Source organism: Cryptomeria japonica, chromosome 5 (assembly GCF_030272615.1).
Source record: "Cryptomeria japonica chromosome 5, Sugi_1.0, whole genome shotgun sequence".
Taxonomy (NCBI): Eukaryota; Viridiplantae; Streptophyta; class Pinopsida; order Cupressales; family Cupressaceae; genus Cryptomeria; species Cryptomeria japonica.
Genome location: NC_081409.1, coordinates 360,397,162 through 360,410,355, shown reverse-complemented (window position 1 = coordinate 360,410,355; position 13,194 = coordinate 360,397,162). Strand labels below are relative to the sequence as shown.

General features: G+C 31.3%; 1 protein-coding gene across 1 annotated transcript; it reads right to left on the bottom strand.

The window, feature by feature from the left end:
• Positions 1 to 364: 364 nt before the first annotated feature.
• LOC131034475 (putative laccase-17) lies at positions 365 to 3,774 on the bottom strand. The gene is made up of 6 exons (XM_057965982.2): positions 3,484 to 3,774; positions 2,910 to 3,061; positions 2,561 to 2,805; positions 2,190 to 2,318; positions 1,131 to 2,066; positions 365 to 800 (listed from the first exon to the last, which is right to left on the bottom strand). Exons 1-6 carry the CDS (start codon positions 3,592 to 3,594, stop codon positions 670 to 672), a joined length of 1,704 nt encoding a protein of 567 aa, XP_057821965.2. The 5' UTR covers positions 3,595 to 3,774; the 3' UTR covers positions 365 to 669.
• Positions 3,775 to 13,194: the final 9,420 nt, after the last annotated feature.

The following is a 13,194-nucleotide window of genomic DNA, read 5'->3' as shown; positions in this document are numbered from 1 at the left end:
ACTTTTGACCATGATTATTAATTTATTTATTTTTAAATGATTATATTTTATTTTTTAATTAATTAATAAAAAGTCAAAGAAACATCTTGAATATTGCATAGATAAAAATGATATAAAAATAATTAATAAAGAATCAAAGATGCATCAATATTACATTTACAAAAGTGATGAGTATAACATGATGATTGAGGAAAACAACTAATACATCTGTATTTTATTTTATATTATTCAAAGACTTTTTCAAATAATAAACTACAAATTTTACGTATACTCTCAAAGACTTTTTAAGAGAAGAAATAAAGACAAGTCCATTTTATCGTAAAATAAAATCACATGTTTGAACGTAAATGGTAAATAAACAGAATTTTGAGAGAAACTGATAATCACACTGATTTTGATTGTAAAATAAAGAACGATTACATCTCGTCAAGAGAAGAAAACATAATAACCCATTACAGCTCTCCAAAAGTATAAAAAAAGTTGAATGAGTAACACGTAAAAAAGTGAATGGTGCCTCTGAAACTCAAGAAAATGCAACAATGGCCGCTCCACAAATCTTTAGCGGGAGAATAATTAATATGAAACATAATTCTAGCTCCACCACAAACTACAATACAATTTGAACGACGAATACAAAGAATAACTAAATCTCAAGAAACTGAAACTTGATCAGCATTTTGGAAGATCTAAAGGAGGTTGTTCCAGCGTGGAGACATAATCAGCTCCATTCTGCACCACAAACACCATGGCCAAACCCCACCCAATGTGAACATCCAAGTGGCAGTGCATCAACCAAGTACCTGCCAGATAATAGTCCATAGTTATAAACAAATCTGAATCGGGTGAAAACATAATTTATGAATATGTTTATTTTTGGATTAGATCGTGTAGATATTTTGTTGTTAATATTTCGGATCCATTCATCTGTAATATTGTAATCTATCATGAAACATAAAGTAAGAAAATAACATGTAAAAAGAATGCTATTCTTTTCTTTGCTATTTTTACTTTCTATCCTGACAATAGATCATAGTGTTTGATCCAAACATTAACCTAATCCAAAAGTAAGTATATTGATAAATCAGGAGTGTAATTTTGCAATAAAAATGAATAGAAAGCTTATATCTTACCAGGATTGTCAGCTACAAATCTGATTGCAGCCCATCCATTGACTGGAACATTGATAGTATTGCGCATGAGAGGATCCACCAAATTGAATTTTTGCGGATCTGTTTTTGCATTATAGTTGCCAAATCCTGTTCCTACGACGTAAAAGTCATTCCCATGCAAATGGATTGGATGGCTTTCGGCCGTGAAGATATTTGTCCCCTGAAGAATCACCTGCACTACCGAATTGAATCTGAGCACTTTTACTTTGGTGGTTTTCACTGGGGACCAGAGGCTCCTGCTTATGTTTTGCCCAGTGTAATCAAACTGCACGGGAGGGGCGTCAGGGAAGCCACTGGTGAAGACTCCTTTGATGCCGAAATGGTGGGCCTGCAGTAGTGAGGTTGATGATGGCAGAACGAAGGAGTGATTATTCATGCTGGCTGCAAATCTTGTTCCATTGGGCCCTCCGCAAGAATTGTTTGGGCAGGGAATGAGTCCCAATCCGATTGAGTAGAAGAGATTCTCATCAACATTGAGAGGAACTTTGACAGGGTGTTCTTCAGAGGCTAGGCTTCTAAGACGGGTTTCAAGCTTTGTGACGGCTTTGGTGTTATTGTAGAAGGGCAGTTTGGGCATAACAGGGGAACTTCCTTTGCTATATTCAAAGATGGCAGTGGTGGTGGTGTTATCGAAGGGGGCTCCTTGACCGCTGGCATATGCTCGAGCAGCCATGTAAAATCTGCCTGCTGCCTTATTGAAAGTCACCAGGACATCCGTTGTCTGGCCTGGTCCCAACATGATGTATTTTGTTATGTGGGGCTTTGTATACAAAGCATCGACTGCAACAACAGTCATTTTGTGATGTGCGATGGCCACAAACAGGTCGGTATTGAGTGCAGCGTTGATCACCCGAATCAAATTGGTTTCCCCTCTCTTTACTGGAAAGATGGACGTATCTGCAACCATGCCCATCAAGAGATCAGAAATGATTCATTTTTCACCCACCCCCTAAAAGGAAAATAAAAATCAATATGAACTGTGAAAATCTAATATCCCTTTGATATGATAAAATGTTTTACCTGAAGTTGAGCATGAATAGAGGTCTCCTGGCTGGCCATTTATAGTGAATGCATCCGAAACATTGGGTGAAGCTCCTGTTTGTGTTGCTGCTTTCACCACATCCATGGGATTTGCATTCCACCATTCCCCTGTTTTTACACATTTCATACATCTCATGAAAATCAATTATACATATATTGAATTCATAAATATAACTTCAGAAATATAATAAAAATAAGAATTTATTCAAGAAATTTATGGACAATTCATAATAACTTCAGAAATGTAATGAAAATAAGAATTTATTCAAGAAATTTGTGAAATTTTATATAAAACTTTCAAAATCCATTATCAGAATAATAGACAGCTAAAAAAAATTAAAAATTAATACCCAGCAGAATTGGAATTTCTTGGGCAGGCTTCTGGTAAGGATAAGTAGTGCCGATTTTGGGAGAGATAATCAAAGCTCCGTAAACAGTGGCTCTGAGCCATGAGCTGTGTGCGTGCCACCACAGGGTCCCTTCTTGGTCAGTAATGGTGAATTTGTAAGTGTAACTATTTCCAGGAAGAATTGGACATTGTGTTATGTACTCAGGACCATCAGCCCACGCTGTACGGAACTGGCGGATTCCATGCCTGCAAATATACATTCAAGAAACAGGAAATTGTAAAAAGATGTCAAATTGTTTGACAGGTGTATATATTTATAGTCTAAAGCAGTACTGGATAGAGCTACAGACCAGTGAATGGTAGCATTGTACCGAGCCTCGTTGAATACTTTCACTATCAAAGTGTCTCCACTGTTAACGTGGATTGTTGGTCCTGGAAATTGGTCGTTCACTGTAATTATAGTGTGAGTTTGGCATAGCCTCGTGACTGTCTTCGATTGAATCTGTAATTATTTAAACCCATTATCACTGAAGAGAACAATCTTCTTCCAGTTCTAAGAACTTAATATTACATAATATTACATAACTTGTTTCTAGATTTGATTGTATGTTTCTTTTAGTATAAATGATTCGGATTTATCATTAGTATAAACCATTCAGATCCATCATCAGAATATTTAAAAGTGCAAAGATATGTAGAAATATAAATTGCACTCTTGAACATTCTGAAGTATGATCCGAACTGTTAATGCTAAAAAAATAGACACCCAATCAAATCTAAAAACAACTGATTAATAATCTAATCAAATCTAAAAACAAATGATTAATAATCTAATGAAACGTCGAAATCTGATAAAATCGATTACATAACTAATAAGAAAAGGAGAACATCCCAAGGAAAAAAATCATAGAGCAGAAGACTTACGACAAAATTGTATTTATGTATTGTGCTTGCCAAGGATACAGCAAATAGACAGGAGATACAAAGAGCCACCACCAGAAGCTTCCCTTTCAAACTGAACCTGAAATCCGCCATTGCAAAGAAACTATGAGCAGGTTGGATGGGAATTCTCTTCTCTTGAAATAAGCCACCCACAACCGGCTCGCTTGATGCTTGCCTAGCAGTGCGGATTAGGAAGGAAGAAGTTTCGAATCGTTGTGGATTGGAGAGCAATTGATATCTATATTTATATGTGTGAAATAAATGCTAATCCCAACAAATTCAAGTGTAAACATCTCGAGGTTTGATAGAAGATGGAGTTGGTGGGCGGACGAAAGCAGTTTACCAGCATTAGAATAGCAATGAGCTTTACTAACAGCACAACCTCCTTGTCAGCCGCTCATTATCAGGTCAACAGCATATAATTTAATCAGGTATAGGTTTCGTATGCTCCTCATAGCTTTCATAATGTCACCAGATGTCATTCAACTCCATTTTTTATGTGGATAATGCCCATTTCAGAGCTTTTGACCAAAAACCCAACCCACCTAACCTTCACCAACTAAGAGACCAAAACAATATAGTATGTTCCTTAGTCAGTAAGACATCGTTATCGTTATGCCATGAATTCTTCTTTCTCATCCCTCTCGTCATGATATTCTTCCTTGTGTACCGGATTTTCTCAAGCTTGTTAACGAGAAAAGAACAAATCAAACAAACAAAAAAAGAATCACTCTGAATTATTAAGCATATGAGTTTACGCAAGCACTCCGATGTAATGAATAATTATTTCTGCGTATCTTCTTGTCTCCAGTTGTTTCGTTTTTATTAAGCTTTCCTAGCAAGCATGGAAGTTCTAGAACATTATTTCAGTTTGTTTTTTTCCCAACAATCAGCATAAGTAACGTCACCAACATATTACTAAGTACACGGATGAAAATGATTATTGAAAAACTAACCAAATGATTTATCAGCTTGTACAAAGATGAAAATGATGATTGCAAAATTAATCAGAAGATTTATCATAGTGAAATCATGAGTCGTTATAGAATTTTAAAATAACACCCAATCCAATCTTGGTTATGAATTTTTCTACCCAGTTTGCCACGGCAAACAAAGTAAGAGCTTAGGGCGTACGCAAGAACAAATTTTTTAACTGAAATTCATCTGGTCAAGATTTATTCGTGCTTCCAGAAGTCAATATTGTGATGGTGGCTCTTTCGTTGAGATTCCTTACAAATTAGATCTCATATTTGTTTATTAGAAATCTATGACGGCAAGATCACGTAATACACTATAAGTCTAACTACACTTCAGTAAGCAATTGACATATTCTAATATTCAAACTTTGAATTTAGCAGTTAAACAAATTATCTAAGAGGAACTTTTTTAATGTTTGGTCGAAGTTGTTATATGTATATTTAAATGAACAAAAATGTAGGTTACCAACTTTCCAAATAAATATTTTAAACACTGTAACAACTTTTAGGAAACAGTGGAATCACACAACATCATATTGGCTCAAGGCCGACCAATAAAGTTTAATTTTAAAGACCAATAAAGTTTAATTTGAAAACAATATTAAATTTATATTTAAAGTAATAGGAAAAATTAATAACTAACTGTATAAAAATTATATGGTAAAGTATATAATTTAATTATGAAGATGGAGGATCATTCGGCTTATTCTCTCATCGTAGGGACAACATCAATGGCATGCTTTTTAGCTAATAAGAATTTTTAATTTTTGTTTGTTTTTATTTCTTGTCAAAAGTATAAGATAAATAAATCTAAATCAAAGAATTTTTCTTATGGTTGGGTTGATTAGTTCTTGGAATTCGACTTATTCTTTCATCATTAGGACAACATCAATAGTGATGGCTGCTAGATAATAAGACCTTTCTTTAATTATCATTTTCTTGTATTTCTTGTCAAAAGTGTGAGATAATTAAAGTTAAATTAAAAAATCCTTCTAATGGTTGGGTTGACTAATTGTGATTTATTTATGAAGACAAAGGATGATTATAAACTATATCACATTTTATTTTCATAATAGAAAATAAAATTTTGTATGAAATATTTACCAAACTTAGTCATGCTATATTGGAAAAATCAAATAATTCCATAATAAAGAAATATTCTAAGTGAAAAATTTAGTTTAAATCGATAAAATGAAAGATTGAATCAATATGCAATAAGATTGAACATGACTAAAGAGTTTTTTCTTGTATGTTCTTGGCTTCATTATATATTGGGTAGACAAGGTTTGTAATTCTCATGTACCTATGCCTACCACCTTTTGAAAGACCTTTTCAATGCAAGCAATAAAAGATTGCATTTTCATTTCAATGATACATATCAATATTGTTGGGTATTCTTGGATCTTTCTTATTCATGGTTTTCTACTTTTCTCTTCTTTTCTCTTCTTTTAAGAAGAATACTACGTCTTATCCTTCAAAATTATTTTTGTTACTTCTTTCATAAAATTACCTACATGTATTTATTGAATTTATAATTCTATATCCAATACAAGGGTTAGTCCATTTTTCTATGTCATAGGCTTCTTAGGCTTTTTCCCTTTGAATGATTACCACTTGTCAAAATTCATCCACGTTAAATTATCTTTAATAGCATTAAATACATGGCCTTGACTAAAGGAATTTTGACTAAGTATGGGAGAAGGTCAAAGAAATTAAATATTTTGACACGTTTTCTTTTAGAATCATTATTATCTTTCTTTTTGAGCTTTTTTCTAGTATGATAATGAAATTAAAGATCAAGGAAATTGAATGTAACTTGAGTTTTTGGCATATTTTTTCTTTGAATTATATATGATACATTATTCAAAATATTAAAAGAATAATGAATATATGCTATTACAATCAATTTAGACTTTTTTTCACCATATGTAATCAAATAAGATAAATGAGACCATATTAATACCAATACTCAATGATGTCCAATTTAACAAAATAACAATAAAAGATTTCATTATTCAATATTTTTAACATTTGAAAAAATATTTAAAAATCACTTGCAATAATTCTTAATAATAGGTTGAGAAATTATAATCAACATATTCTAAAAGAAAACATGTCAAAATATTCAATTTCCTTGATCTTCTAAAAAAAATCCTTGATCTTTTTGACATATTCTAAAAGAAAACGTGTCAAAATATTAAATTTCCTTGATCTTATAAAAATGAATTTTTGACGTATTTTTTCTTTGAATTATATATGATACATTATTTTCACATTCCTTAGTTAATTTTCAACCATGTATATATTGAATCTTCTAAAAAATTGGCAATAAGTATATAAATTTTCATTTCACTTAATTCATTTAGATTCACACCCTTCGTTTGTTTTATTAAGTATACATTAAATATAGTGGTATAGTGGCTTATTCTTTTACACGATCCAATACCATAAGTAACAACACTTCAAATAGCATTAGGCCCATGAACCTTTGATCTTCAAAACCTCAATCTAGCTCATTAGTATTTTGTTTTATTAAGTATATTCTACATTAAATATAATGGTATAGTGGCTTATTCTTGTACACAATCCAATACCATAAGTAACAACACTTCAAATAGCATTAGGGCCATGAACCTTTGATCTTAAAACCTCAATCTAGCTCATTATTATTTTGTTTTATTAAGTATATTCTACATTAAATATAATGGTATAGTGGCTTATTCTTGTACACAATCCAATACCATAAGTAACAACACTTCAAATAGCATTAGGGCCATGAAACTTTGATCTTGAAAACCTCAATCTAGCTCATCAGTCTTTGAACTTTGGTACTTTTATTTTCCAGGTTCTTTTTAATGAGAGGTTAATACATATGTAGAAAAGGCGAGAGGTAAGACCAAACAATGAAAAAATTAACTCTAAAATCCACAAAGTAGGGTTTATAATCATTAGAGATGTCATCTATTATATTTATGACCCCACACAAAACCACTAGTCCTTATCTTATAAATACATTTTATAATGTAATTAATTATTAATTGGTTGACAATTAAAAAATACAGAATATTATGTCGATTATAATTGCTCAACCTATTATTAAGAATTATTGCAAGTGATTTTTAAATATTTTTTAAAATGTTACATTTATTGAATAATGCAATCTTCTTTTTTATTTTGTTAAATTGGACATAGTTGAGTATTGGTATTAATTTGGTCTCATTTATCTTATTTGATTACATATGATGAAAATAGTCTGAGTCGATTGCAATAGCATATATTCATTATTCTTTTACTATTTTGAACTAATTGTCATCTCTATATCAGTGAGGGATAAGAATAATTCAATTTATAATTTATATTTATAATTACTTATTTATCAACATTCACTCATTTAGTCCAAGGGGTTGAGCTTAACTGGTTAAAACACTGGGTTCTCACTGTGGAGACCCAAGTTCAATTCCCAATAGGGACATCTGAAGTGGAATTCTAAGTTGTGACTCTTGGCCTTCCATAAGATGGGGAAGGTCTTGGGGTCAATCTAATCAAACATAATAATAATAATAATAATAATAATTCAAAGATATGTAATGGGGATGGGCCCCCCTACTTTGTCCCCCTTGGTTCATAGCTCCAGCCAAAAGCTATTCAGGCTTCGACCAATTACCGATTAAAAAAAAAAACATTCACTCATTTAAAAAAAAATATATTATTTAAGTTATGACTATTAGAAAAATAAAGGAGTTAAGTTATTAGAGATAAATTTTTGCACATGTCTTGATTATGGCATCCAACTCCTATCTAGTGTGGTTATAAGAGAAAATTAAGGAGGTATTTGTCAATTTCATTTGGGTGGACTTGGTGACTTTAAGAAGGAAAGAAGTTATAATTTATTGGTCATAGGTACAAATAATTATTAATTTTTATTTAACTTTTCAAATTCACTTTGAAGAGCATGATAGATCCATACAAATGATTAAATCTTGAGTTCTCCCCATGTTTTAGGGAAAATATTTAACATTGAAAAATTAAGAGGATCCATTTATGTAGATGGATTGATTTGTTTTAATTCTTATTCAATAAGAACAAATATGAAGTGATGAACTGATTTTGACCATTAAGGAAACTTCCTTACTTGGTTAATTTGTGCATGGTAATTATCTCCTTGGTAAGTTGATACTTACTACAAGCCTTGGATACTACTAGCCCTAGATATTGTAACTAAATGTACTCTACAATTAAGATGTGTTAAATTATTCTTAGCTAATAATAAGGATAAGAATCCTATCATTAAATCCAATTTATTGGGATGGATAGGGTAAATCTAACATTGAAACCTTATACAATTCTATCCTTTTAATTTATCTATTGTACATACTTCCTAAGATTAATTTTGGTAGTTATCAAATTTGTAATATTTATTTAAATTTAGTTTCAATACTCTTGTGAATTTAGGATACTCTTGAAATTTTAATATTATTGTGGATTAAGAATACTATTGAGGTAGTTAAACCTAGGATTCTAGTGATAACTATGTAGAATCCCTCACTTGTGTTTTGGTTGTTGGACAAAATGCATGAAGTCAATGAAAAATAAGATTGTATTTTTGTAGAGTCTCATAAGGGTTAGTTTGAATTTTCAAGATTATTATTATAATAGTAATTACACAAACAACTGAAATCCTAATTAATTCTTTGAATTATAAACCTTCATTGTGAAAATTTGTGTGTTGATGACATATCATGAACATCTCATGTTGAGACTATTGAATTTTTAATTCCATTATATCATTGTAAGTCTTAGTGAAGAACTAAAACGTAATTATTATGATGATTATACAAATCACTAGCTATATGTATGTCAATATTGATTAATTTGTTTATATTATACCTATGTGGTATGCATCATAATTTTCTAGCTATACCATTTTCTTAAACTAATTATCATATAGATGAGGATTGTGGTTAGACAAAAAGATAAGCTTGATCTACTATGTGTGCATTCTTCCATGTACTTTGAGTTGGTCACATTTGGAACCCTTTCATTGATGCTTTGATATATTACTATGTTATAGTTTGTCTAATCAAGGTGCCATTTAGAAACCAATAATGGTATTAATTGGTCAAAATATTAAACTATATTTTAAATTTTAGATCATTTAGTGGATGCTTATAATTTCTCAAGAAAAAAAAATTGTATTATACGATTTAAGCCTAAACTATTTACCTAATGAGGAAATATGTTATCAAAATGACAAGATGATATATAGAGTTGGGAAGCCAAGAGATTGTGGTTAATAGTTCCTTGTAATTCTTGGTGTAATGTTTTTTGACTATCACTAATCACATGGAACTTAACTTTATAAGTTCTATTATTTATTTAATAAAGGCACGATATCTAATAATGGATTATGATAAATTACATTTTATGATGTGTTTATCATATTTGATTTAATCTTATTACCCTTATGGATTAATTTTTATCCATCTATTTCAAATCTCGTTGCTTCTTATAATTTAATTATAGCAATTTATATTAAACCTAAGAGAAGCATGATGATTGTCAAATATGGATATTTAGATAACAATATGTTAATTTTTAAGCCTATAGCTAATATGTTCTACAATGCATAATATTAATAGATACTTGACATAAAGTTCAAAAATCAAATTTAGTTATAGTGATTTATTTGATCTATTACTCTTTATGATATCATGTATCCTAAGAACATGTGTATCAAACATATGTATGCTAGCATGGGCATAAAACATATAATGTTAAATTGTCAGTTATTACATGTTGTATTAGATTCTATCATATATGTAGACTTTGACTTTCTAGAACCTTTATGAGGTTTTAGCCCTCCAATTAAGAATAAGGCTAGGGAAGCTAATTTCTTTTTGGTTTAGAAAAGATTGGTGTAGTGATGTTTTCTTTTTCAAAACCAATTTTTAAGATATTCACCTTGGAAAGATTTACTAAGTGATTAATTTGTTTTGATACTTTTGTAACTGAATCTATAAGGTCTTATTGATTTTAAAAGGATTAAATATTGATTTTTTATCATGAACTATGTTTTCTAAATGATTGCAACATTCAATGTTAAATTTTCTTTGTGAATAGAAATGATTTTTTTGCCTTCTATTTGATGAGTAATAAAGATTATTCTTACATAAAATTTTAAATATTTAAACAATGTATCATTTTGCTATATTATATTTTAATAAGCTTAAAGAGATAGCTCTTTACACTTATGTCATAGAAAACATCAATTTTTTAGGTGACATAAATCTTAATAGCTCAAAGCTAATTTGAATCCATGTGTCACAAGTTAGATCTATGAGGAAGGTGAAATACATGATGCTAAGAATAAATTCTATAATGTAGAAGATTGATATATCAAATTATATTTATTAGAATATATAATAATTAAAAAATTTCCATCAAAATCACATTCAACTATCTATAAACCAGCAAAATCAACTAATTTTAGTTTTTTAAATTCCAATACTTATAAAATAATCAAACTGATCTTTAAATTCAACTAATTTTTTTTTATAATCATAAAACCTATTCTCAATTGTCTTTTTAAGAAGATACATGTTCCACAATAGGTCGAGAGAGGGGACTTGTTATTTTGATAGAGATACATCTTAGCGGTCGAACTCGATTCTTTAAACGATTTGGTGAAGATAGGTTGCCCAAATCTTGATAACTTGACCATAAGCTTGATTGCAGGCTGGCAGAGTAATTTTGATAATGGATAGAATGCGAAAGAAAACATGCAAATCACGGGAATATGAACCACTTCAAATATAAAAAATTGTTTTGCTGAGCTGCATTCTGAGAGATTACGTCCTTGACAAGTTTAATAGCTGTGCTTAATTCACACTTACATTTTCTTCAGGTTTTCTACTAATTAGTATAGATGTCTTATGTCTTTCATCTTATCAATGGGGACGCTCTCATTGTTAAAGTCTTTAACAAGATGCACTATAACGCTACCATCTGGTCTGTGTATCTTTCTACGTTATAATTACAATAATCTCATTTTTTATTGAAATAAATTATTTATTCATATTTAATTAGGAGAAAAAATTCAGTAGTTGAACATCATGCTTTCAAAAATCTTATGTAGAAATTTTAAATCATTACTAAATTTTTAGAGTAATTTATTGGGCAAATCCCCTGCTATTAAAGCTTTAGGGCCACATCATCAAATACGATGACACATTGGCATATTTTTTGTTGAAGTGTTCAAAAAGACCCAAAAGTAAGTTACATAGATAATTGCAGTAAGTCATATTTTATTTCTACGTTGATGTGACATCACATGATTTGTTGCTTTTTAGATCCGAGGAATACATTTCATTCAATTATAAATACTCATCACTAGTACTGACAACTTTAAAGGTACAACAACCATTTTGCTAAGGCAAATGTTGCCTACATTGGGTTACAAATGGTTGTTTGAGAGCTGGGTTTTAAAAAGGTCTAGCTTGAGAGTGATTTGATAAACATCATTAGATGTCTAAGTAGACAGATGGATCACAGCTAGACTATCAAGCATTTAATTCAAGAATGTCATATCATGATGACTAAATTCGATGAATTTAAAATTTCTCCCATGCGTATCGGGAAGGTAATATGCCAACCAACCATGTCTTGAACCTAAGTGTGGCGTATGCGAACATAAGATGGTGGATGCCAAAGGAAAATTTTGCCATTCACCTGTGTGAACTGACAAGAAAGGACATCGATAATCTTGCCCAATTATCACATTTTAATGATGATAGTTTGCCAAGTATGTTTAAAGGCCTTTTGTGGGATTTGTGGACAGGATTCTATACTAGGGTTTCTAGAGTTTTCTTCACCATATGGTTTTTTACTTCTCGGTTCGAGTTTGGTTGGCATATCCGAATTTGCAGAGGAAGCATTTTCATGGGGGGAGATAAAAATAGGATGAAACCTTCTTTCTGCGATAAACAGGAGAAGAAAAAGGAATTGTGGATGAAGATTACAGATGGTGGTCTTGCACCCTATCTCAGAAAACTTCATGGCCAAGACCCAAAAATGATAGAAGAGTTTGTTAATGACTGGCACAAAGGCATCCTTATGGCTTTTGGGGATGAATTCAAAATTGATGAGGCCTTCATTGCTGAGATCATGGGTTTGGAGTTAGTTGGCAAAAAGTTCTACAGGGAGAGAAAAACAGTGGAGGAAGCCCTCTCGGTCTTTTTCAACAAGAAAAGAAAAAGAGACATGGTGCAAACAATGGCAGATGAAGGCTATAATAGGAAAGACCTGTTGTTTTTTTGGGTGGACATGGCTAAAGTCATTATGAGGTACATAACTCTAGATGCCTACTTTGCTAGTATCTTTTCTTATCACTATATGATCTTGAACCACTTTAGGCATGATAGAAGAATTTTGTTTCCCTTTTATTTTCTTTCATCATTGGAGCATAGTTTAGCAAATTATACCAAGAATAGTGACAACCCTGTTCTGCATGAGGGTTTAATAGTGCTCATTATGGAATATGCTAAATCCCATGGGGTTAAACCCTCCCCTGTAGTGAAAACCCCCAAATCGTCCACCAGCCTTGATGTGCAAGTTGTCTTTGATATTGAGATTGAGGATGATGGGGGTGGTATAGATATGGATTGGTGAGAGCTCAAGGTACCAAAGGACCCAGACCATTGTCCCTCTAAGGAAGAGG